Source organism: Hyla sarda, chromosome 6, assembly GCF_029499605.1.
Source record: "Hyla sarda isolate aHylSar1 chromosome 6, aHylSar1.hap1, whole genome shotgun sequence".
Taxonomy (NCBI): Eukaryota; Metazoa; Chordata; class Amphibia; order Anura; family Hylidae; genus Hyla; species Hyla sarda.
In genome coordinates this window covers 90981866-91009148 of record NC_079194.1, presented here as the reverse complement: position 1 = coordinate 91009148, position 27283 = coordinate 90981866, and the positions used below count along the sequence as shown (strand labels likewise).

The 27283-nt window shown below is 42.9% G+C and overlaps 2 protein-coding genes across 2 annotated transcripts in view; one reads left to right on the top strand and one right to left on the bottom strand.

Annotated features, from left to right (window-relative positions):
- The window catches only part of ASB14 (ankyrin repeat and SOCS box containing 14), a 66170-nt gene extending 62351 nt beyond the window's left edge, over window positions 1-3819 (top strand). Inside the window, exon 10 of the mRNA XM_056524431.1 lies at window positions 3580-3819. Coding sequence (XP_056380406.1) covers window positions 3580-3637 — 58 coding nt within the window. The 3' untranslated portion in view covers window positions 3638-3819. The remainder of the gene's footprint in view (window positions 1-3579) is intronic.
- The window catches only part of APPL1 (adaptor protein, phosphotyrosine interacting with PH domain and leucine zipper 1), a 44482-nt gene extending 24499 nt beyond the window's left edge, over window positions 1-19983 (bottom strand). Inside the window, exons 1-10 of the mRNA XM_056524430.1 lie at window positions 19831-19983; window positions 16157-16255; window positions 11127-11186; window positions 9514-9585; window positions 6339-6426; window positions 6186-6227; window positions 4189-4247; window positions 2190-2336; window positions 1441-1523; window positions 1182-1340 (exon numbers count right to left, since the gene is read on the bottom strand). Coding sequence (XP_056380405.1) covers window positions 1182-1340; window positions 1441-1523; window positions 2190-2336; window positions 4189-4247; window positions 6186-6227; window positions 6339-6426; window positions 9514-9585; window positions 11127-11186; window positions 16157-16255; window positions 19831-19884 — 863 coding nt within the window. The 5' untranslated portion in view covers window positions 19885-19983. The remainder of the gene's footprint in view (window positions 1-1181; window positions 1341-1440; window positions 1524-2189; window positions 2337-4188; window positions 4248-6185; window positions 6228-6338; window positions 6427-9513; window positions 9586-11126; window positions 11187-16156; window positions 16256-19830) is intronic.
- Window positions 19984-27283: the final 7300 nt, after the last annotated feature.

The following is a 27283-nucleotide window of genomic DNA, read 5'->3' as shown; positions in this document are numbered from 1 at the left end:
AGTATGTTATGCACTGGTTTGCAGATCACACCTACAAATACATGATGACCTTACTGTATACTGCTATCTGCCTGCTACATGTCAGATCTTAAACTTGTGGCTCTTCACTGTTGTAACCATAACTATAAGATGTAGGCAGTCAGGACATGCTAGGAGTTGTAGTTTCATAACAGCAGCACAGCCACTGGGCAGAGACCACGGCTTAAAGGGGTACTCCGGTGAAAAACTTTTTTTTCAAATCAACTGGTGCCAGAAAGTTAAACAGATTTGTAAATTACTTCTATTAAAAAAATCTTAATTCTTCCTGTACTTATTAGCTGCCGAATACTACAGTGGAAATCATTTTCCGTTTGAAACACAGAGCTCCCTGCTGACATTACGAGCACAGTGCTCTCTGCTGACATCTCTGTCCATTTTATGAACTGTCCAGAGCAGCATATGTTTGCTATGGGGATTTTCTCCTACTCTGGACAGTTCTTAAAATGGACAGAGGTGTCAGCAGAGAGCACAGTGTTCCAAAATGAAAATAATTTCCTCTGTATTATTCAGCAGCTAATAAGTACTGGAAGGATTAAGATTTTTTAATAGAAGCAATTTACAAATCTGTTTAACTTTCTGGCACCAGTTGATTAAAAAAAAAAAAAAAAAAAGGTTTCCACCGGAGTACTCCTTTAAACTATATATAGTTTAGCTGTACTCATACACTGACTAAAAATGATCACGTCCCTTTTACTGCTCAAGTTGCCAACAAAACTAGACGTGGCAAGAAGGGATTGACAATTTGGCACAAAGTGTTCAAATGCAGCGTACTAGAGGCATGAAAAATACACTTTGAGGGTGCGTTCCCACATGGCGTATACGCAGCATATTTCACGCTGCGCAAAATTTACGGCAGCAGTGGGAAATACGCAGCATATTCCTTGCTCACTATACACACAGGGCTTATGCGTGTAGTGAGTTTTAGAGGCGGGGCTGTGTGCCGGCGGGGCTGTGTGCCGCCTCCTAAACTCACTGCACACATAGGGCTGCCGCTGGAAAGCCCTGTGTGTATAGTGAGCAAGGAACACGCTGCGTATTTCCCGCTGCTGACATAAATTTTGCGCAGCATGAAATACGCTGCGTATACGCCATGTGGGAACGCACCCTAAAACCATAGATAATCAGAGTAAAGTGTCCCATACTTGCGTATGTTGAGGTAGCCAGCTTTCCTTGTTAAATTGCGATTGACAGGAAGCTTCTTTGGGTCTGGGTCAGGCAAATACAAAGGTTCACTTGCCACCTCCATGTCCTGGATGGTTTGCTGCATAGTCTCTACATCACTGTCCATTTCCCTACGTACGCTAAAATGGGGAAAAAAATAAAATAAAAATTCATAATATTGCTTATCAAACAGAAAAGGTGTTGAAGTGTACAGGTGCTTCACGTGCAAGCACTACTCACTTCTGGACACTCGTTGCAATGTTTGACATGAATTCCTCCAACTGACCATTGAGGTTCTCCGAGCCCATCTTGAAAAAACTCATCTAGATAAAAATGATGAATAGTTTAATAAACAGATGTGTAGATACCATATATACTCGAGTAAACGCCCCCCACTCATGCGCAACGTCCCTGTGCGTCGTTGTCATGGCAACGTCACTAGTCCGGGGCAGGCCTGAAGTGAAGAAGAGGCCCCCCCGGTGAAAATGGACAACCCGCAATGACTAACCCTCCCCACCGGACGGTCCCTGCAGCATAGATGGCCCGGACCAGCTCACCCTTTTTTCCCGCCGAGGGGAGGCGAGTAGAAAACTTAAGGGAGGGGCTGGATGATGACAAAGGCCGCAGTGGTCTTCAACCTGCGGACCTCCAGAGGTTTCAAAACTACAACTCCCAGCATGCCCGGACAGCCATCGGCTGTCCGGGCATGCTGGGAGTTGTAGTTTTGCAACATCTGGAGGTCCGCAGGTTGAAGACCACTGATGAAGGGATTGGCAGGGGGTGATTATGAAGGGGGGGGGGATGATGACGGGGTCTGGATGATTACATGGGGGGGATTATGTATTTCCCACCCTAGGCTTACAGTCGAGTCAAACACTTTTCCTGGGTTTTTGGGGTGAAATTATGGGCCTCGGCTTATATTTGGGTCGGCTTATACTCGAGTATATACGGTACATTTTATTATTAGCCTAAATCTCATTACAGCGTACCTGAGCTTGCATGTATCCCAAGAGTGGCTCCAAAATTGCAATTTTCTTCTTGTATTGTATAGTGTTCAGCGCACAGAAATAATGCATCATGGTCTGATGCTGCTTCTTCCTGGCCGTGTAAACATCTTCTGTGGCTTCAAACTTGGTCTACAAATAAAAGTCAGATGTCAGCTTATTTTATACCTGCGTGGAAATGTCACATGACCAAATACAATATATGTGGCCAATGCACTTATGAACAGTAGCAAAATGGTTCTCCTCCAGAAGGTAGAGAACTAGAAGAATAGAAAACTATGGGAAGTTTGCACATCAGGGAGAGGACTAAGAGCTAAAATGAGGATTTCATCACTGTGCACGAATGTGATTTGTTTAAATGGTATACATTTTTTTTCAAATTCACCTAAATGCCAGAACAGGGGCGCCATTCTTCCCGCATAGCACTCTGCATCCTGAGACAGAGCTTCTAGCTCTGGCCCCATAGCAGCCGCAGAGGCAGAGTGAGAAAATCTCTCTCTTAATGAATAGGTATATTTGGCAGAGAGAACTGCGCCAATTTGAAAAATGCACAGTGCTACACGATTAATTTTTCCAAAAATAAGAGGTATGCTTTAAAAACACAGCAAGAAAAAACAAAGTCAGACAGTCCTGGAAACAAGGTCTCTGTCCCTACTTTATGCTGCTTTATGGGCAGAATGAACCAGGGGACAAACTCCCTTTAAAAAGTTAAAGGGGTATTCCAGGAAAAAACTTCCAGAGACATGTGTCATCAGAGAGCACTTAGACAGAAAGAACAACTCAACTTCAGCAGCTCATACGTACTGAAAGGATTAAGATTTTTTTTAATAGAAGTAATTTACAAATCTGTTTAACTTTCAGGTTTTTCCTGGAATACCCCTTTAAAGATCAACTAACCGGGTAGGCTCTTATAGCACTCTGTGGTAGTGAAGAAAAACAAAGCTCGCATTCACCATCCAAGGAAAATTCTTTTTTTCACCGTGTCAGGCACAACAGGCTGGTGGGTGGGTGGAGGCGGGTGGGGTGGGGACCAGAACAGACTGTTTCACGCCGCTCAGGCGCTTCTTCCAGCTGATATACCGGCTGGAAGAAGCGCCTGAGCGGCATGAAACAGTCTGTTCCGGTACCCACCCCACCCGCCTCCACCCACCAGCCTGTTGTGCCTGACACGGTGAAATAAAGAATTTTCCTTGGATGGCGAGTGCAAGCTTTGTTTTTCTTCACTACCATTGCCTGTATCCTGCTGTTTAGCTCTGCACCCAAGATTGCATTAACAGGACAGTCAGGACCATCCACACCACATTCTGCTTTTGCTCATCTTAGTCTAGCAGTTCCGGACAACCACCTTTTCACTCCTACATTTTTGTTCTTATAGCACTCTTTTTGTGATGGCGCTGTACCAAATACTCTGGAGAGGACTATTGAGCCTTTAAAACATCACCCTGGCGATAAGGATCAAGCTTTTCTAGCAGAGAGATACATCCTCCGCAGCAGTAACCAGAGATGCCAACCTAGCCTTTGAAAGAACATGGGACGGATTTGAGGTGCCAGCTGTTACACCTAGTATCTGATCATCTCATACAGTGTTTCCCAAGCAGGGTGCCTCCAGATGTTGCAAAACTACAACTCTCAGCATGCTGGGAGTTGTAGTTTTGCAACAGCTGGAGGCACCCTGCTTGGGAAACACTGATTTAATAGAATGCTGAGTGTTGTGCCACCTATAGCACTCACTCCAGGTGAGTGAATCCACATAAGAGAGAGTGGCTGTGGAGGTGGCAAGGGTCATACATATCCCCTGCCATTATACACAAAAAGCCCCTTCCTCTGTTTTAATATGTTTTGAAAGGGAAAGCGAACATGCCATGTAAGGCCTGGATACTACTCTAAAAGGGTAATAAAATAGAGGATCCACTTTACTGAGGCACCAAAAGAAAGGAAGAAAAGCTGCATGACATGAAGTAGTGGAATAGGTGCCATGGACCACCTTCTCATTCTCCCTCTTTTTGGACAGCCGGCTGTATCTGTTGATTGCTACATCGTGATCTAAGAAGAAGAAAAAAAAGACACCAGTCACTAATCACCAGCAAAATATAGTGAAATATAACAGAAAAGTTGTATGTTCCCCAAAATACAGGATAGCTTTCTAAGATGCATCCACCAAAATGTAGGAGAACAGGGATCTAATAAGGACAATTTGTAAACGAGAGTGGTGTCCGCCATGAATTAGGGAGAAAAGAAGAAGAAGGAGGTGACTGCATACGTCTGTACGGCTAACTACGCTGAATATTCCAGTAATATTGTTTAAAGTAGTACTCCCCTGGAAAACATTTTTTTTTTTAAACAACTGGTGCCAGAAAGTTAAACAGATTTGCAAATTACTTCTATTTAAAAATCTTAAATCATTCCAGTACTTTTCAGCTGCTATAGGCTCCACAGGACGTTCTTTTCTTTTTGAATTTCCTTTCTGTCTGACCACAGTGCTCTCTGCTGACACCTCTCTCCATTTTAGGAACTGTACAGAGTAGGAGCAAATCTCCATAGCAAACCTCTCCTGCTCCAGACAGTTCCTGACATGGACAGAGGTGTCAGCAGAGAGCACTGTGGTCAGACAGAAAGGAAATTCAAAAAGAAAAGAGCTTCCTGTGGAGCATATAGCAGCTGATAAGTACTGGAAGGATTACGATTTTTAAATAAAAGTAATAAATAATAACATAATAATAATAATAATAATAATAATAATAATAATAATAAATATATATATATTTTTTTTTATATTATGTGTTTTCCATGGAGAGTACCCCTTTAACACAAATAACACAAGTATGTGTAATCCTGCACTTCTACTCACATTGACCAATCATCATCAATACTGCAGATAGGTGATGGGTCTTCTTCAAGGGAATACCTCTTTAAGTGTATGTTTACTTATACTGTATAGGCTGCAGATTTTATGCTGTAAATCAATAGAAATAAGTAGTTGAACACAGCATAAAATCTGCAGTATCTTGTAGGTTTTAAGAAATACCCAAAAGCATTTTATCTGATTTTAAAATTCATGCTTGCTGCCAGCGAATGGAAGCAACTTTGGTTTACATCCAGAGGCAATACCACTCAGAGCTGAGAATTTGCTACAATTCAATCCCCTTATAGGCATTCCCCTGTAAACTAAAAATCTTCCACTCTACATTAATATATTGCAGAATCAGGACAGAAGATTTTTTTTTTCCTTGTTGTTGATGGATTTCGCTCATAATGGACTGTCCAGACTCAATCCAACAGTAGCAAACTCTTAACTCTGAGCTAAGGTTTCCAAAGGTTTTGGGTAGAGATGAGCGAACTTACAGTAAATTAGATTTGTCACGAACTTCTCGGCTCGGCAGTTGATGACTTTTCCTGCATATATTAGTTCAGCTTTCCGGTGCTCCGGTGGGCTGGAAAAGGTGGATACAGTCCTAGGACTGTATCCACCTTTTCCAGCCCACCGGAGCACCTGAAGGCTGAACTAATTTACGCAGGAAAAGGCATCAACTGCCAAGCCGAGAAGTTCGTGACGAATCGAATTTACTGTAAGTTCGCTCATCTCTAGTTTTGGGCAAACAAGAATGCTTCCATTCACTATCAAACTTTTAATTTGTACAATGACTAAGCTTTATTTATCTGGTTACGTGCATACAATACCCAATTGAACAGACTTGTCAGAAATGTCACCATAACTGTCCCGCCCAATGATATCAGCTGGGTTTCTTCAAAGCTGCAGAGCCCAACCTTTATCATTTCCAGATTCCACTCAACAGTGTAAAATGTTACACCTCTTCCTTAATACTTAACACACGGATACATTCATAGACCCATATTCTACCGCAGGGAAGGGATTTCATGCACATGTCAACCTGTCTTTTGCAGACTTTCTCCATAATGCCCTTTATCTGCTTCCTAATAAAGCATACATAGTTACACATCTCATACATAAGGCGTGCATACCATTGCTGGAAATCTGGAAAATCTCCTTTAAAGTCAGGATTTCTGTAATGTAAAACAGAGAGAGAGGAATTGCATCGCTTCAGGTTATAATGTAATAAACTGCAATATATCTGATCCAGAAGAACAGGCAGGGCTCAGTATGATCAGCATTACCTTTTAAATCCCTCTCTTTAAACTGGCTAATAGGAAACATCATGGCGTCAGCCAGCTGTGTAGATAGGACCGCATGGCAGGAGCTCAGCTGTGGGATGGAAAAAAAGTAGAGTTACATTCACAGATCATGCAGGTGGATTCGATGAAATACATATATACAGTCAGGTTACTGGTCATCAAAGTCACATTTGCAGCTTTGGGAAAGCTCCACCTTTGTAGGAGCCTAAAACAGGATTGTAAATGGCCACACACAGATTAAAGGGGTTTTTCAGGCTATTAGTGGGATGCTGACACTTGGCACCCCCGCTGATCAGCTGTTTAGTGCAGTGTTTCCCAACCAGGGTGCCTCCAACTGGTGCAAAACTACAACTCCCAGCATTCCCGGACAGCCAAAGGCTGTCCGGGCATGATGGGAGTTGTAGTTTTGCAACAGCTGGAGGCATCCTGGTTGGGAAACACTGGTTTAATGCCCCGCAAGAGTCAATGTATGCGGCTGCAAGCAATGTGCTGTTTATTGTGTAGTGGTGTTGCCACATTACTGCAGCTTAGCCAACTACACAATAAACAGTGCATTACTTCCAGCCCTAATCATTGTGTAGTGTGGGGACCCAAACAACTGATAGGCAGGGGTGTCAGGTATCAGTACCCCGTCAATCAGTGATTGCCCCAAAAACACTTAATGATGGCCCACATATCCAATTTTTGCAGGAGCAGGGGACCATCCAACATGTACAGGGGTGGCCCAACTTTTACCTAACAGCACACGTCCTAGGAAAAAAATGATCAGGCTGTTCGATTACAACACGTCCATTCTATTCATTCTCATGGGAGATAAGTCATCAACTAAAAGGTGTCCGGCAGCAGTTTTCTCCCCATAGAGAAAAGAGGCGGGTGCGGGGGCGTTATGTTAGAAATTGCTGTTTGTGATCATGCAAAAATTATGTGTATGGCAACCCCCTTCAGAGATAAATAATCTGCTGGTAAACTGGACGGAACGAGAGAAAAGTGAACAATAGTAAATGATACAGTGAATATTGGCCTTTCTTTTAAAGATCTGGCGCATTGGTTTACAATGGCCATATTGATTGTTCTTCTATTTGACGCTGGAACCATCCAACGCCACACCCATACATGTCTACGAGCACCCGAGGGGATGCCAGGTGCAGCCGCACGTAGTTTGCAGCACCCAGCTTTGCCACCGGTGCTCCATGTGAATAGTTAGGAAGGAAGATACAGTGGACAGAAAGAGCTCTCCTATGGCTCTCTAGCTGTTGCAAAACCACAACTCCCAGCCAGCCCTACATGCCATGCCTGGTCATTTCCCACACACACACATAATAATATATATATATATATATATATATATATATATATATATATATATGTGTTCACTTTGCCAGACTCAAAAGGATGGCCTTTTGAATTATATAAAATAAACATACAGTGGGGCAAAAAAGTATTTAGTCAGCCACCAATTGTGCAAGAGAGGCCTGTAATTTTCATCATAGGTATACCTCATCTATGAGAGACATAACGAGAAAACAAATCCATAAAGTCACATTTTCTGATTTTTAAAAGAATTTATTTGCAAATTATGGTGAAAATTAAGTATTTGGTCACCTACAAACAAGCAAGATTTCTGTCTCTCACAGACCTGTAACTTCTTTAAGAGTCTCTTCTGTCCTCCACTCCTTATCTGTTTGAACTTGTTATCAGTATAAAAGACACCTGTCCACAACCTCAAACAGTCACACTCCAAACTACATTATGGCCAAGACCAAAGAGCTGTCGAAGGACATCAGAAACAAAATTGTAAACCTGCACCAGGCTGCGAAGACTGAATCTGCAATAGGCAAGCAGCTTGGTGTGAAGAAATCAGCTGTGGGAACAATTATTAGAAAATGGAAGACATACAAGACCACTGATGATCTCCCTCAATCTGGGGCTCCACACAAGATCTCACCCTGTGGTGTCAAAATGATCACATGAACGGTGAGCAAAAAGCCCAGAACCACATGGGGGGACCTAGTGAATGACCTGCAGAGAGCTGGGACCAAAGTAACAAAGGCTACCATCAGTAACACACTACGCCACCAGGGACTCAAATCATGCAGTGCCAGACGTGTCCCCCTGCTTAAGCCAGTACATGTTTGGCCCCTTCTGAAGTTTGCTAGAGAGCATTTGGATGATCCAGAAGAGGATTGGGAGAACGTCATATGGTCAGATGAAACCAAAGTAAAACTTTTTGGTAAAAACTCAACTCGTCGTGTTTGGAGGAGAAAGAATGCTGAGTTGCATCCAAAGAACACCATACCTACTGTGAAGCATGGGGGTGAAACATCATGCTTTGGGGCTGTTTTTCTGTTAAGGGACCAGGACGCCTGTTCCATGTAAAGGAAAGAATGAATTGGGCCATGTATCGTGAGATTTTGAGTGAAAACCTCCTTCCATCAGCAAGGGCATTGCAGATGAAACGTGGCTGGTTCTTTCAGCATGACAATCATCCCAAACACACCGCCAAGGCAACGAAGGATTGGCTTCGTAAGAAGCATTTCAAGGTCCTGGAGTGGCCTAGCCAGTCTCCAGATCTCAACCCCATAGAAAACCTTTGGAGGGAGTTGAAAGTATGTGTTGCCCAGCGACAGCCCCAAAACATCACTACTCTAGAGGAGATCTGCATGGAGGAATGGGCCAAAATACCAGCAACAGTGTGTGAAAACCTTGTGAGGACTTACAGAAAACATTTGATCTCTGTCATTGCAAACAAAGGGTATATAACAAAGTATTGAGATGAACTTTTGTTATTGACCAAATATTTATTTTCCACCATAATTTGCAAATAAATTCTTTGAAAATCAGACAATGTGATTTTATGGATTTTTTTCTCATTATGTCTCTCATAGTTAAGATATACCTATGATGAAAATTACAGGCCTCTCTCATCTTTGTAAGTGGGAGAATGTGCACAATTGGTGGCTGACTATATACTTTTTTTTGCTCCACTGTATGTATGGGATATAGCGTGAACGTAGTCACTGAATGAGGCTACTGGCAGTATACAGTGGTATGCATAATGAAATCAGCATAAAACTGAACTAAAGGTTTTTCAGTAGAAAAGTGTAAAAAAAAAAAAAAAAAAAAAAAAAAAAAAAAAAAGCCTGATGCAAACACTTACTTCATCAATCACTTTTGAAAACTGTTGCAAGGTTGAAGTCATCACTTCATCATCGCCCCCCAGTGGAAACCTCTGTAAGTAAACAAGAGCATACGTCATAAGTCAAAGATTTAGGGGTACTACCGTGGAAAACTTTTTTTTTTTTTTTTAAATCAACTGGTGCCAGAAAGTTAAACAGACTTGTAAATTACTTCTTTTAAAAAATCTTAATCCTTCCAGTAATTTTTATGGGCTGTATACTAAAGAGAAATCCAAAAAAGAAATGCATTTCCTCTGATGTCATGACCACTGTGCTCTCTGCTGACCTCTGCTGTCCATTTTAGGAACTGTCCAGAGCAGCATATGTTTGCTATGGGGATTTTCTCCTGCTCTTGACAGTTCCAAAAATGGTCAGCAGAGGTCAGCAGAGAGCACTGTGGTCATGACATCAGAGGAAATGCATTTCTTTTTTGGATTTCTCTTTAGGATTTCTCTTTAGTATACAGCCCCTAAAAAGTACTGGAAAGATTAAGATTTTTTTATAGAAGTGATTTACATATCTGTTTAACTTTCTGGCACCAGTTGATTTAAAAAAAAAAAAGTTTTCCACGGGAGTACCCCTTTAATTATCCTTATACGAAAATGCATTGGAATAAAGGAAAACAGGTCAGCAGAGAATTTCATAAGTCACTGTCTGTATGGTCTGTACTTTGCACTAAGGACATAACACATACCAAGCAATAAAACTGCTTTATCTTTGGCAATAGTTAAAAGAGCAATATAAGAAGTCTGACATGAACGGTTCTCAACCTGTTCTGATCCGTATTGCAGTAGTAAGTGATGGCGCTGCGAAGACCACAAGTGGTGTATGCGTGTGGATTACACCACAAATAACATGGCTCAGTATAAAAACTGCCCAAAATCTATGAAAAACTCTTCAATATGAGTCAGAATTTTTACCAGATCAGCAACTGGATCCAGCACGAGCCCTTCCCCACTGTTCTGTTTGTATGAAGAGGACAAAGCGTCTAAACCCACCTACTAGGATCAGCCACAATTGTAAGGGATTTAGAGAAAGTTAACACTTGAGTTCGCTGCAGGACTGTTTCAGGAGCATGAAGAAGATCCTGCAGACTGGCAAATACTGTCGGCAGGTTATTCTCCTATTAACTTTCTGTCTGTTTTTACAATTAAAGGGGTACTCCAGCCCCAAGACATCTTATCCCCTATCCAAAGGATCGGGGATAAGATGTCTGATCGCTGGGGGTCCTGCCGCTGGGGACCCCCACAATCTCTCATGCAGCAGTCACCTGTCTCAGGTGCACGGCCGGCACGCCCTCTCCCATAGACTTACATTGAGGGGGCGAAGAAAGACGTCACAAGGGGGCGGAGTTGTGATGTCACCATACTCCGGCCCCGTGGTCGTGAGTCTTCAGACAAGGAGCTATCATCGCTCTGTGCAGCTGAGACAGATGGGTGCTGCATGAGAGATTGCGGGGGTCCCCAGCGACGGGACCCCCGCATCAGACATCTTATCCCCTATCCTTTGGAAAGGGGATATGATGTCTTAAGGCCGGAGTACCCTTTTAATGTCTCTTCAAGTTAAATATACCATATTAAAACTGTCCACATACCTGCTTCTCATACTCTTTCAGAAGTTTGGATGTCAAGTGAGTGGCTGCACTTAATTCATTCTGGAGACACAAAGTAACATTAATGAAATGCATGGAAATGAATTATTAAAGTATAAAGTTCTATATTGCAAATAGAAATAATAGACATTGTTATTATTAAAATGGCAGTCAATTCCATAGCAGCTAATTCTCTGGACATGACACATAGATGGATGAAGAATTTACTTATCAATACAGACCCTGCTCATTATAGCAGTATTTCCCAACCAGGGTGTCTCCAGCTGTTGCCAAACTACAACTCCCAGCATGCCCGGACAGTCAATGGCTGTCCGGGCATGCTGGGAGTTGTAGTTTTACAACAGCTGGAGGCACCCTGGTTGGAAAACACTGCATTATAGTAACATGTTCATCCCACAGAAATTCAAAGGAAGTGGCACTCAGCATACATGGGGATGACTGAACAAAACTAAAAGGGGTTACCCAGATATTAAAAATGTATAACCTATGCAAATGATAGAATATATGTGTCTGATAGCGAGAGGTTCTACCTCTGGGACCCCCCACAATCTCCAGTGTGGGGCCACACTCTCCTCGATGAATGCTCTGACCCCCACCTTTCAAGAAGTATTTGTCTTAGCAGTGACAGCTCAGCCAATCACTGGCCACAGCGGTGTTCTGCCTTAGCCGGTGATTGAGCACTCACTGCCAGGACAAGGATGTCTGTGGATAGGGTGTAAGTTTTTAATAACTGGATAACCCCTTTCATTGAAAAGGCAAGTATACCAGGAATATTCCCAAAATGTTATAGAGTTGTGCATGCTCTGTCATACCTCCACTTTACTTCAATGCACTATGGACAGTTACAGTCATGACCGTAAATGTTGGCACCCCTGACGTTTTTCAAGAAAATGAAGTATTTCTCACAGAAAATAATTGCAGTAACACATGTTTTGCTATACACATGTTTATTCCCTTTGTGTGTATTGGAACTAAACCAAAAAAGGGAGGAAAAAAAGCAAATTGGACATAATGTCACACCAAACTCCAAAAATGGGCTGGACAAAATTATTGGCACCCTATAAAAATTGTGGATAAATAAGATTGTTTCAAGAATGTGATGCTCCTTTAAACTCACCTGAGGCAAGTAACAGGTGTGGGCAATATAAAAATCACACCTGAAAGCAGATAAAAAGGAGAGAAGTTCACTTAGTCTTTGCATTGTGTGTGTGTGCGCCACACTAAGAATGGACAACCGAAAGAGAAGAGAACTGTCTGAGGACTTGAGAACCAAAATTGTGAAAAATTATCAACAAACTCAAGGTTACAAGTCCATCTCTAGAGAGCTAGATTTGCCTTTGTGCACAGGGCGCAACATTATCAAGAAATTTGCAACCCATGGCTCTGTAGCTAATCTCCCTGGGCATGGACGGAAGAGAAAAATGATGAAAAGTGTCAATGCAAGATAGTCCGGATGGTGGGTAAGCAGCCACAAACAAGTTCCAAAGATACTCAAGCTGTCCTGCAGGCTCTGGGAGCATCAGTGTCGGTGCAAACTATCAGTCAACATTTAAATGAAATGAAATGAAACGCTATGGCAGGAGACTCAGGAGGACCCCACTGCTGACACAGAGACATAAAAAAATCCTTCTGGGAAAACGTCTTTTGGACAGATAAGACCAAGATAGAGCTTTTTGGTAAAGCACATCATTCTACTTTTACGAAAATGGAATGAGGCCTACTAAGAAAAGAACACAGTACCTACAGTGAAATATGGTGGAGGTTCAATGATGTTTTGGGGCTGTTTTTCAGCCTCTGGCACTGGGTGCCTTGAATGTGTACAAGACATCATGAAATCTGATGATTACCAACGGATTTCGGGTCGCACTGTACAGCCCAGTGTCAGAAAGCTGGGTTTGTGTCTGAGATCTTGGGTCTTCCAGCAGAACAATGACCCCAAACATACATCAAAAAGCACCCAGAAATGGATGGCAACAAAGCGCTGGAGAGTTCTGAAGTGGCAGCAATGAGTCCAGATCTAAATCCCATTGAACACCTGTGGAGAGATCTTAAAATTGCTGTTGGGAAAAGACGCCTTCCAATAAGAGAGACCTGGAGCAGTTTGTAAAGGAAAAATGGTCCAACATTCCTGCTGAGAGGTGCAAGAAGCTTATTGATGGTTATAGGAAGCCACTGATTTCAGTTATTTTTTCCAAAGGGTGTGCAACCAAATATTAAGTTAAGGGTGCCAATAATTTTGTCCAGCCCATTTTTGGAGTTTGATGTGACATTATGTCCAAATAGCTTTTTTTCTTCCCTTTTTTGGTTTAGTTCCAATACGCACAAAGGGAATAAACATGTATATAGCAAAACATGTGTTACTGCAATCCATTTCTGTGAGAAATACTACATTTTAGGGGTGTCAACATTTACGGCCATGACTGTATATAGAACATTGTCAGCAGAAAATAAGCACATGGTCCATCTAGTCTGCCCTGACACTATTACCTTTTAATTTGTATCTTAGAATAGATACATATTTATCCCAGACCAGTTTACATTCATCTACTGTGGATTAACAAACCACAGCGGCTATAAGTTTGGTCCAGGCACCTACTTCTCTTTTAAGAAAGTAATATTTAGTTTCCATTGGCTCCGATCCTTCCCCCAAATCTGTGATCACTGGGGACCCCACTGTACTTACCAAACCATTTGACATTTTTTAGCTGTTCTGTTGTCAGGGGAGAAATCATTACAAAATTGACCAAATCCAATAATACATTAATGCTTATACTAAAATTATTACCATGATAAGTTGTTGATCACTGCTGTAGTCATTGAAAAAGAGGTATGAAACCTCGAAACGCGTCTGACGCAAGCAAATAAAAGAACCTTTGGATTTTTACCAGCATACTTTGTATTTTGTCATGCGGATTGTGCCGATCACCCGGAAATTTTTTATCATCTACTACTTACTATGATAACTTGTAAGAAGGGAAGTAAAACCTCAAAGTTAGGCCAATGTATTAACCACAAACTGCTATACAGAAACAAATCACTGGTTACTACTTCCTTTACGCAAGTTTAGATTTGTGGTTGTATATTGTGAGTTATGAAATGAAGAATGCAAAAAAGATTTTTTTTTGTTGTTTTTTTGCTGCACCCGGCATTCGTTTATAGTGTAGGAGGCTCGTGATGTCATGGCCACGCCCCCTCAATGCAAGTCTATGGGAGGGGGCGTGGACATGATTTCACGAGCCTCCGCCCTGTATCGCCAGAGCGAAGTTTGCTCTGTGCACTGGATATCTAGGGTGCCGCAGCCGAGATCGCGGGTTCCCCATTGATCAGACATCTTATCCCCTATCCTTTGGATAGGGAATAAGATGTCTAGGGGCAGAGTACCCCTTTAAATGGTCACCAGAAAATGGCCTATTGTTTAAATCAGGTTTTTATGTTGAACATCATTTTTAAGAATTCATACATACTATTCAGTCTTGTAACAGAGTTCTCCCGTTCTATCCCGTTTTTAAACCAACACTCGAAATCCTTAGCAAACACTGTGTCCTAGATACTTTAATATTTGGTTAATACAAACCTCAAATTTTTTTCCATTTTTTGTGTGCTCTAAAGGTAGCCCCGGAATCACCCAATATTCCTACTTTGACTCAACAGACTGGTCAATTCAACAAGACATAACTGGACAAATCATGTGGTCACTGGGCATATTTGTGAGGTTTAGAAAGTAACCTTCTTTAGGGGGTGAGGGACAGTGGGAATAAGTGGTTGTCACGATGACTCCTATAAACTGTATGCTCTTGTTACTATTTAGTGTTGGATTGCGCTAATCCTATAAGTTGCATTGAGGTTTCCAATACTGCAGTGAAATGATATGATGCCATTATCAATCATAATGCAATCCGATTGTTGGTTTTACCGATGTCCTATCTATCTGCTCTTATGTTTCTTCACATCAGATTCTCTATTAGTGTCTGTATTTCACACCATATGTCTGAGATGCTTCTATGAGGTTTTGACAAATCCGAGAGTTTTGTTATTTGAATGTGCATTTTATAAATAAAAGTTTGTGTCTACATAGTGGTTAGATAATGTGAAATAATATTAGACAAATTTCAGGAAAAAGTGAGGAAAGCTTTGAGGCTGTTTATATAAGATGGATGACCCTGAAAAGTTGTTTAGAGCAACACTATGTATGTGTTTCCAAACCTGGGTGCTTCCACCTGTTGTAAAACTACAACAACTTTCAGCATGCCCAGACCGCAACTGGTGGCACCCTGGTTGGAAAACACTGCTCTATATGTTAGGTTTGGTGGCATGGTAAAAAGATAAAGACAGAGCAAGGACTAGAAGGGACCAATCTTACATCTGATGTATTGGGGGAAGGTAAAAAGAGAGAAGTCAGAAGGAAAAAAAGAGCAAGGACTGGATTGTATAATCGTAGCAGACCCATCTGAGTCAAAAGTATGATAAGCTCAGAGAATGACCCTTTAGTTTACTACAATCGGGTCTGTGCAGGCCATAGGAGTGAATGGCATCAGTGCATAGATACATTGCAGCCAATTCCAGCTTCAAAAGTTGGAGGCACTAATCGTGATGTGAACCTAGCCTTAGCAGAGTTGTCAAATGCACCAGATTTATTCATTGTATTATGCATGCACTTTCCCTGTCTAGTCTAGTTTTATTCTGTATTGTATATGTTATCAATCTGAGAGCTTTTTGCTACTCTCTCCTAAAAATTAGAGCAAAATGAGTAGATTTAACATTAAGTGCAAGGCCCTGACCATGTGAACATTTACACATACCAACAGAACTTTGCTTCAAAGGGTTTTAACACCAACAACCGATCACGAGAACGGGGGTCCCGGCTCCCAGAGGTCAGACATATCAGACACTCCTAATTTATACTGCGGATAGGTGATGAGTGTTGTTGGGGTGAAATCTCCTTAAACTCCCTGGGCAACTTTGTTTACAGAAAAATAATAGAACAATGCATCATGTAGCATTGTGGTGGGTACCTGGGCATCGTAAATCCTACGCATGGCATGATAGAGCTGACTGCAGTAACTGGAGATAGCAGCTACATCTTCCTCAAAAACTCCTAGGAGAGAGCGGGTCTGAAAATAAAAATACAGAGAGTATAAGCTGCTGAGGAATAATCCTGTACAGAAGAGATATCTCCGTATACATAAAACATGACGGCATACGTTCCCTGTCATGTAAACTGCTACAATTTACACTGTGCTTGGGGTGAATGTTCAGCGTGGTAGGGAAAAGGGGGTGGGTCGCTGCTGAGACTACTAGGGCTGTCGGTGGCAGGCCGCTGACACTACTAGGGCTGTCGGTGGCAGGCCGCTGACACTACTAGGGCTGTCGGTGGCAGGCCGCTGACACTACTAGGGCTGTCGGTGGCAGGCTGCTGAGACTACTAGGGCTGTCGGTGGCAGGCTGCTGAGACTACTAGGGCTGTCGGTGGCAGGCTGCTGAGACTACTAGGGCTGTCGGTGGCAGGCTGCTGAGACTACTAGGGCTGTCGGTATAAAAAAAAAGTACAGATCATGGCGTAAAAAATGAGCCCTCATACCGCCGCTTATACGGAAAAATAAAAAAGTTAGAGGTCATCAAAATAAAGGGATTATAAACGTACTAATTTGGTTAAAAAGTTTGTAATTTTTTTTAAGCACAACAATAATAGAAAAGTATGTAATAATGGGTATCATTTTAATCGTATTGACCCTCAGAATAAAGAACACACGTATTTTTTACCGTAAATTGTACGGCGTGAAAACGAAACCTTCTAAAATTAGCAAAATTGCGTTTTTCTTTTTAATTTCCGCACAAAAATAGTGTTTTTTGGTTGCGCCATACATTTTATGATATAATCAGTGATGTCATTACGAAGGACAACTGGTTGCGCAAAAAACAAGCCCTCATATTAGTCTGTGGATGAAAATATAAAAGAGTTATGATTTTTAGAAGGCGAGGAGGAAAAAACAAAAACGTAAAAATTCAATTGTCTGAGTCCTTAAGGCCAAAATGGGCTGAGTCCTTAAGGGGTTAATAAACTGCAGGGTTCTGGAAAATATCATTTGCTGCAGTTGCTATACAAGTCTGTGGGATGACACAACCTGATTTACGATTGCTGTCACATGCTGCAAATGGCAAAGCATAGCTGCAGACACCCAGTAACTCAACAGACGCAGGACATCCCCCTATGACACCAAATGGGGGCGCTATTTCTATAATAAACCAACAGGACTCATGGAATGGATACAGGACGATGATGATGGTAACTTCAGTGTCGTCGCTTCCTATTTACACATAATCGAGTTAATATTTACATATACAAATATTTAAGTACATACATTGTATCTGCTGATGATGAGAAGTAGAGATGAGCGAACTTACAGTAAATTTGATTCGTCACAAACTTCTCGGCTCGGCAGTTGAGGACTTATCCTGCATAAATTAGTTCAGCTTTCAGGTGCTCCCGTGGGCTGGAAAAGGTGGATACATTCCTAGGAAAGAGTCTCCTAGGACTGTATCCACCTTTTCCAGCCCACCAGAGCACCTGAAGGCTGAACTAATTTATGCAGGATAAGTCAGCAACTGCCGAGCCGAGAAGTTCATGACTTATCGAATTTACTGTAAGTTCGCTCATCTCTAATAAGAAGCTAATGCAGGGGCAATACTGGAGGTAGCATTATATTGGAGAATTGCAATTCATTCAATGACCTTTTATTCAGTACACCCCAAATTGTGAGTCTATAAAAGTTTCAAAACTACAACTCCCATCATGCCCTGACAATCTTCAGCTATGGGGAGTAGCACTGTATTGGGGAATTGCTATTCATACAATGATCTTTTATTCAATACACCCCAACCTGTGGGTCTATAGTAGAGATGAGCGAACTTACAGTAAATTCGATTCGTCACGAACTTCTCGGCTCGGTGGTTGCTGACTTATCTTATTCTGCATAAATTAGTTCAGCTTTCAGGTGCTCCGGTGGGCTGGAAAAGGTGGATACAGTCCTAGGAGACTCTTTCCAAGGACTTTATCCATCTTTTCCAGCCCACCGGAACTCCTGAAAGCTGAACTAATTTATGCAGGATAAGTCATCAACTGCCGAGCCGAGAAGTTTGTGACGAATCGAATTTACTGTAAGTTCGCTCATCTCTAGTCTATAGCTATTGCAAAACTACAACTCCCATTATGCCCTGACAGCCTTTAGCTATAGAAGGGAGCACTGCATTGGGTAACTGCTATTCGTGCCATGGCCTAATAGTCTGCAAACCCCAATATGTGGGCCTATAGCTGTTGCAAAAACTACAACTCCCATCATGCCCTGACAGCTTTAAAGGGGTACTCGCGTGGAAAACTTTTTTTTTTTTTTTTTTTTTTTAATCAACAGGTGTCAGAAAGTTAAACATATTTGTAAATTCCATCTTCTATTAAAAAAATCTTAATCCTTCCAGTACTTTTTAGGGGCTGTATACTAAAGAGAAATCCAAAAAAGAAATGCATTTCCTCTGATGTCATGACCACAGTGCTCTCTGCTGACCTCTGCTGTCCATTTTAGGAATTGTTCAGAGCAGGAGAAAATCCCCATAGCAAACATATGCTGCTCTGGACAGTTCCTAAAATGGACAGCAGAGAGCACTGTGGTCATGACATCAGAGGAAATGCATTTCTTTTTTGGATTTAGAAGTGATTTACAAATCTGTTTAACTTTCTGGCACCAGTTGATTTAAAAAAAAAAAAAAAAAAGTTTTCCACGGGAGTACCCCTTTAAGCTATAGGACATAGCACTGTATTCGGTAATCGCTATTTATGCAATAACCTTAAAATTCACCACACCTCAACCTGTGGCTCCCCAGCTGTTGCAAAACTACAACTCCCATCATGCACTGACAGCCTTCCGCTATTGAAAGTAATATTATATTGGAGTATTGCTATACACGCAATAACCCTATATATAGTGCACCTCATACCTTTGGATCGCCAGCTGTTACATACTACAACTCCCAGCATGCCCGGACAGTCAGATGACACCATTTCTACCTCTGTATGAGCTCTGGTAGGTGCCCCTGATTACTATTCTACCACCTGATACCCAAGAAGAATGGCATGAGCCACCCCATAGTCCAGACCATTGTTTCCCAACCAGGGTGCCTCCAGCTGTTACATACTACAACTCCCAGCATGCCCGGGCAGTCAGATGACAACATTTCTACCTCTGTATGAGCTCTGGTAGGTGCCCCTGATTACTATTCTACCACCTGATGCCCAAGAAGAATGGCATGAGCCACCCCATAGTCCAGACCATTGTTTCCCAACCAGGGTGCCTCCAGCTGTTACATACTACAACTCCCAGCATGCCCGGACAGTCAGATGACACCATTTCTACCTCTGTATGAGCTCTGGTAGGTGCCCCTGATTACTATTCTACCACCTGATGCCCAAGATGAATGGCATGAGCCACCCCATTGTTTCCCAACCAGGGTGCCTCCAGCTGTTGCAAAACTACAACTCCCAGCATGCCCGGACAGCCTTCGGAGTTGTAGTTTTGCAACAGCTGGAGGCACCCTGGTTGGGAAACACCGGTCTAGACATACTGGCACAGACAGAACCAGACATCATAAAATGACGTGAAGTCCAATCCATCTCCCCCTCCCCAGCCTGGCTCCTGACCTGAGGACTATCCTCCAGCGTCTCCTCGATGGGCAGCTTGTCTGTACCGAGCATGGTGAAGGAGGAACCGGGAAAACAAGACACCTAAACCAGGGCGACAGTCACAGCAGCTGATCTACATCCAGGAGCACACCACAGCGGATGTCCCGCCTCCGGGCACGCTCATTGGCTAGCGGCAGCCGTCACTCTATGATTCTGTAAGCTGATTGGTGAATCGGGACGTCAGTAACTGCGTTGCTAAGGGGCGGGAATATAGGAAGTTATCGTAATGACGGGTAGATGCCAGTGCCCTAAGGATGGGAGGAGGAATAAGCAGTGATACAATGTGACACAGCTATGGAACGCAGGAAGCAACAGCAGAGCTCCGTGCACCAAGCTAAACATGGCCGTGATACATTTATTCCAGTCTAGAGCCCCCCTTTAAAACCCACCCTAACTTGCAATTCATCAACCATGTATTCGTATATAGACACAAATACCCTGGCATCTGTTTAGTGTTACACCCCCCAACACCTGTTTTCCCATAGCACTGCCACCCACTATGCCACCACTTGTGCCAGTCTCAGTGCCCCCGATAGTGTCTGTCTCTGTTCACACCACTGTTGCTGGTGTTTTTTTTCTTCTTCTCTGTTGATTAGCTTGGTGAAAAAAAAGTGAGGGAACTAATCCAAGATTTCCACTCAAGGGCTGGTCCTGCTAATGGGAACGGTGTTCCTGTGAAAAAAGTGCAGGAACTCAGTTCCCATGCGTTCCTGCAGGACTTGAGCCCTGAGCAGGAACATGTGAAGAAATGTGGGGGCACCCTGAGGGGGTGGCAGGCCCACAGCTTCCACAGCCCAGTGGTACCAAGTGTACAGTGTTCATTTTAGGACATCGTCAGCCGTAACTGCATCCTCTGTCAGGTGAAACGACGTTCCGCCTCCTCCCTCGGGCCAATCCTAAAGTCTCCTCCCTCCTTTGTCATCCTAAAGTCTCTCATCCAAAACTCCCTCATCCTAAAGTCTCTCATCCGAAACTCCGTCATCCCTCAGACGAAAAACTTTCCTGTGGCGTAGCAGAGCCGAATCAGTGTTGGCTCTCTGCTATACGGGTTCTGCTGTACACACTATTCAATGTCGGCTCTGCTATACAGATTCTGTAGAACATGTAGTGTCTGTAGTACACATGCAAGTTTCACAGTTTTGGCTCTGCTATACAATGCTGTGCAGCGTCGGCTCTGCTGTGCGTCAGGAAGTTGCGTCTGAGGGAGAATCGTCTGAGGCATGACAGCGTTTTGGACGAGTTTCAGATGAGGGAGTTGTGGCTGAAGGAGGACGGTGATTGGTGTGAGGGAGGAGGCGGAATGCCGTTTTACCTGACGGAGTTGCGGCTGATGGCGATTGGTCCGAGGGAGGAGGCAGGACACCGTTTCACCTGATGGAGGATGGAGTTACGGCTGACGACTGACGATGTCCTAAAATGGACACCGTACAAGTGGGGTTGGCACTGACATATTTGGACTCAGTCACATGCAGAAAGTTGAGACTTATCAACAAATCTTTAAAGAAGTACTCAGCCCCTAGACATCCCCTTTCCAAATGATAGGGGATAAGATGTCTGATCGCGGGGCTCCTGCTGCTGGGACCCTCGCGATCTCTGTGCAGCACCCGGCGTTCATTTAGAATGCTGGGTGCAGGTGGCAGGGGTCGTGGCCATCATGCCCTCTCCCTTAGACTTGCATGGAGGGGGCATGGAGTAAGACTAACATTGGTATGGTGTGAAAAAATATAATAAAACAACTTACTAATAGAATGTTATTAGCCACAGTGCACAAGTCTATCCATATTAGCTGGGCTGTCTGGCTTGTAGCTGTGATGTCTGGCTTGTAGCTGTGATGTCTGGTCCCACTCTCTAAAGCAGAGCTGCTCCATTGCTGCTCCCCTCTCCCCTCCTGTCTGCTTTGGACTCCTTTGATGTGAAAAGGGGGAACTCATATTATTGCCACTCTGACTAGGTGGCCTTGACGTGGCCAGTGGGCTTGTACTTTTTGATCAAAATGTATACTAACAACCCATTATTTTTTTAAATTATGCTGAGAAGCAAGTAGATCAAAATACAAATGGTGGATGTGCGGCTGTGTTTCTCTATTTGTGTTGTACATCTGTAGTCTCTCCCCTCTTCCATGGCCAGCACTCCACTCCACACATTCAGCCCAGGCGTTTTTAATTAGCAGGAGACAGCATATGGGTTTCCTCCTACCATTCTCCCAGCCCTCTGGTAGGGAGCACATGGTAGGTGTTCACACTGGTGTGGTGCTCTGTGGCGGCCATTGTCTCTGTGATGCTTTGTCTGTGGGGTGGTGTGGCCCAGAGCCAGGGGCTTGGTCGGGCAGCAGTGCGGCTGCCTGGCCACTGGGCCATTCCCCCGGTGGGCTTGGTGTCTCGGGGACAGTGGTCACCGCACAGCGATATGCCAGTGTTAGGTTAGGGACCCACTCTGACTAGGTGGCCTTGACGCGGCGAATGGGCTTGTACTTTTTGATCAAAATGTTTACAGTGATCCCTCAACATACGATGGTAATTCATTCCATATTAACCATCGTTACTTGAATCCATCGTATGTTGAGGGATCCATGCATTAAAAATTTAGAAAGTTAAATTCACATGTCCCTGCCACTCCGAACCGTCACCACTGCCCTGGATTGTTGCTCTCCATCGCCATCATCACGTTCCTGGGGTTTCTCCACCGCTCCAGACCATCACCGCTGCCCTGGATCGTCGCTCTCCATCGCCGTCATCACGTCACTGTGCACGCTGCTCTTACTGGATGACGGGATGGCGTGTGCGGCGACGTTATGATGACGAAGGAGAGCAACGGCCATGCAGCGGAGCATGAAGAGGATGGTCCGGAATGTCGGGGACAGGTGAGTGACACTCACCAGAACACACTGGGCACATTAAACGGCTATCCGGTGGCAGCTGAAGCAGTCTGCGCTGCCGGATAGCCGGATGACCCAACATATAAAAGCATCGTATGTTGAAATGATCGTATGTCGGGGCCATTGTAGGTCGGGGGATCACTGTACTAACAACCTGTTAGTTTTTTAAATTATGCTGAGAAGAAAGTAGATCAAAATTAAAATGGTGGATGGGCAGCTATGTTTCTCTATTTGTGTTGTTACTCATATTACTGCTCTTTAGATTTTAAGGCAGAAGGAAGCCTTTCTCACTCACAGTAGTTTCCCTAAAAACAGTCTCACTGCTGTCTTATCTCAGAAAGGCTTCCTTAAAATGTAATGAGCAGAAATAAGTTCCCCTCTTCACATTAACGGTCTAGTTCCCTGCTGACAAGAGGGGAGGGGGAGACTGGAACTCTTTGCAATTACAGCCGATGACTAGATATAATTACAAAGGAGAGAGGAGAAGTCATATGGAAGATCTGTGCCCTATAGGTAATAACATTATATTAGTAAATTGCTTACTATACTTTTTGACACCATCCACAAGCTGTTTCTTTCACTTGACAACCCCTTTGAAGCGTGACTGTCATTAAAGGGGTACTCCAGTGGGAAAAAAAAGTTTTTAATTGAACAGGTGGCAGAAAGTTAAACAGATTTGTAATTTACTTCTATTTAAAAATCATAATCCTTCCAGTACTTATCAGCTGATGTATACTACAGAGAAAGTTCTTTTCTTTTTGAATTTTTTTCTGTCTGACCACAGTGCTCTCTGCTGACACCTCTGTCCATTTTAGGAACTGTCCAGAGTAGGAGCAAAACCCTATAGCAAACCTCTCCTGCTCCGGAAAGTTCCTGACATGGACAGAGGTGTCAGCAGAGAGCACTGTGGTCAGACGGAAAAGAAATTCAAAAAGAAAAGAATTTCCTGTGGAGCATACAGCAGCTAAGTACTGGAAAGATTAAGATTTTTAAGTACTGAAAGAATTAAGATTTTTAAATAGAAGTAATTTGCAAATCTGTTTAACTTTTTGGCACCAGTGGATTTAAAAAAACATATTGTCTTCCACCGGAGTACCCCTCTAATCCTTTAGACACCGCAAACTGATTGTGGCATCTAAACTGTAAAAAAGAAAAAATAATCCAGACTAGCTCACTGGGCTGATCAGCTGAGGGGATGGCAGGAGAGCTCTTATCTGACTCCTCACTCACCAATCAGTGCAGGAAGCCATGGCAGCCTGAGGCAATGGATCACCAATAACACTTATCACTGCTGTGCTATGTCAGTGCATTGAGCAGTGTATGCAATCTAAAGATTAAAAAAAAAAAAAAGTTAATAAATGTGAATAAGCCTCTTTCCTAATAAAAGTTTGAATCACCCCCCTTTTCCCATTTTTTTAAATTAAAATAAATATGTGGTTGTAAAGGTCCAAACTATTAAAATATAACGTCAATTAAACTGCATTAAAAAATAGTCCAGAATTGTGTATGTTTGGTCACTTCATATATTTGAAAAATACATAAAAAGCGGTCAAAAAATAAAACAAAAATGGCATCAATAAAACTACAGCTCACAGTGCATAAAATGAGCCCTCATACAGTGGGGAAAAAAGTATTTAGTAAGCCACCAATTGTGTAAGTTCTCCCCCTTAAAAAGGTGAGAGAGGCCTGTACTTTTCATCATAGGTATACCTCAACTATGAGAGACATATTGAGAAAAAGGCCACTCCAGGACCTTGAAATGCTTCTTACGAAGCCACTCCTTTGTTGCCCGGGTGGTGTGTTTGGGATTATTGTCATGCTGAAAGACCCAGCCACATTTCATCTATAATGCCCTTGCTGATGGAAGGAGGTTTTCACTCAAAATCTCATGATACATGGCCCCATTCATTCTTTCCTTTACACGGATCAGTCGTCCTTGTCCCTTTGCTGAAAAACAGCCCCAAAGCATGTTGTTTCCACCCCCATGCTTCACAGTAGGTATGTTGTTCTTTAGATGCAACTCAGCATTATTTCTCCTCCAAACACGACGAGTTGAATTTCTACCAAAAAGCTCTACTTTTGGTTTCTTCTGACCATATGACATTCTCCCAGTCCTCTTCTGGATCATCCAAATGCTCTCTAGCAAACTTCAGATGGTCCCGGACATGTACTGGCTTAAGCAGGGAGAAAAGTCTGACACTGCATGATTTGAGTCCCTGGTGGTGTAGTGTGTAACTGATGGTAGCCTTTGTTACTTTGGTCCCAGCTCTCTGCAGGTCATTCACTAGGTCTCCCCGTGTGGTTCCGGGCTTTTTGCTCACCGTTCTTGTCATCATTTTGACACCACGGGGTGAGATCTTGCATGGAGGCCCAGATCAAGGGAGATTATCAGTGGTCTTGTATGTCGTCCATTTTCTAATAATTGCTCCCACAGTTGATTTCTTCACACCAAGCTGCTTGCATATTGCAGATTCAGTCTTCCCAGTCTGGTGCATGTCTACAATTTTGTTTCTGGTGTCCTTCGACAGCTCTTTGGCCTTGGCTATAGTGGAGTTTGGAGTGTGACTGTTTGATGTTGTGGACAGGTGTCTTTTATACTGATTACAAGTTCAAACAGGCGCCATTAATACAGGTAACGAGTGGAGGATAGAGGAGACTCTTAAAGAAAAAGTTACAGGTCTGTGAGAGCCAGAAATCTTGCTTGTTTGTAGGTGACCAAATACTTATTTTACCGAGGAATTTGCCAATGAATTCATTAGAAATCCTACAATGTGATTTCCTTTATCCTTTCCCCCCATTCGGTCTCTCATAGTTGAGGTATACCTATGATGAAAATTATAGGCCGCTCTCATCTTTTTAAGTAGGAGAACTTGCACAATTTGTGGCTGACTAAATACTTTTTTTCCCACTGTACATCCCCGTGTATGGAAAATTAAAGAGTTATAGGGGTCAGAAGAGGCCAATTTTTAACATACTCATTTTCGTAGGAAAAGTTATAATTTTTTAAAAGTTCAATAAAAGGAAACCTATTTAGGGTAGGGTCACATGTAGTCACGGATGCGCGGATGCGCTGATGACTGTCCCTAGGGTGTACCTTCTGCTGTGCCCGTGCGTCTTGCTTTATCTGCCCGTAACAGCAATCAGCTTCTATGTGCAGAAACACAATTATCTGCTAGTCGCCGCGTGCATGCTCAGTGTATTCACAGACATTGCGGTTGCTCCCCATGCTTCCTGAGCTAGGCCGAGAGCTGTATGCATGCGGGGACTCGCAGATCACAGAAGGAGGCATACTCTAGGGATGGTCAGTAGCGCAGCCGCAGCATCATATATGTGTGATCCTACCCATAAATTCATATACAGATGTTATGGTAAAATTAGTGATGTAATTACAAAGTACAATTGGTGGGGCAAAAAAACAGGCCCTCATTGGGGTCTTTAGGTAAAAAGTAAAAGTGTTATGGCTATAAGAAGGTGTGGAGGAAAAACGAAAGTGCAAAAATAACCTTCATCGGGACCTGAGAGCAGACAGTGGTTATTAACCTAGATCCCTAATGCCCAATTGCTGCCTGCCTGGCATGCCTTATTCTTTCCCTATTTGCCCCATCTTCTTTAATCATATATTTTTCATAACCATGCCACCTTTATTTTACAAAATCTGTGCAGAGGAAAAGTGTTGCAGTTGCCCATAGCAACCAATCACATTGCTTATTTAAAGGGGTGCTCTGGTGGAAAAAAAAATTTTTTTGTAAAATGAACTGGGGGTAAATTACTTCTGTTTAAAAATAGTAATCCTTCCAGTACTTATCAGCTGCTGTATGTTCCACAGGAAGTTCTTTTATTTTAGAATTTTCTTTTTGTCGGACCACAGTGCTCTCTGCTGACACCTCTCTCCATATCAGGAACTGTCCAGAACAGTTTGCTATGGGGTTTAGCTCCTACTCTGGACAGTTCCTAAAATGGACAGAGGTGTCAGCAGAGAGTACTGTGGTCAGACTGAAAGGAAATTCAAAAAGAAAAGAACTTCCTCTGGAACATACAGCAGTCGATAAGTAGTGGAAGATTTTTTTAAATCGGTCTCAGGACTCAGCCCTTTTTTGCACATCTGACCACTGTCACTTTATGCATTAATGCCTTTTACCTTATATTCTGATTCGTGACATATTCTACTTTACCATAGTGGTAAATTTTCGTCGTTACATGCATCCTTTCTTGGTGAAAAATCCCAAAATGTTTCTAACTTTAAAGGGTACCTCTCATCAAATAAACTTTTGATATATTTTAGATTAATGAATGTTGAATAACTTTCCAATAGCATGTTAATGAAAAATATGCTTCTTTCTATTGTATTTTTCCCGATCAGTCCTGTCAGCAAGCATTTCTGACTCATGCTGGAGTCCTAAACACTCAGAGCTGCCAGCCTGCTTTGTTCACAGCCAAACAGGCTGTGAACAAAGCAGGCTGGCAGCTCTGAGTGTTCTCCTTTGTGAACAAAGCAGACTGGCAGCTCGTAGTGTTTAGGACTCCAGCATGAGTCTG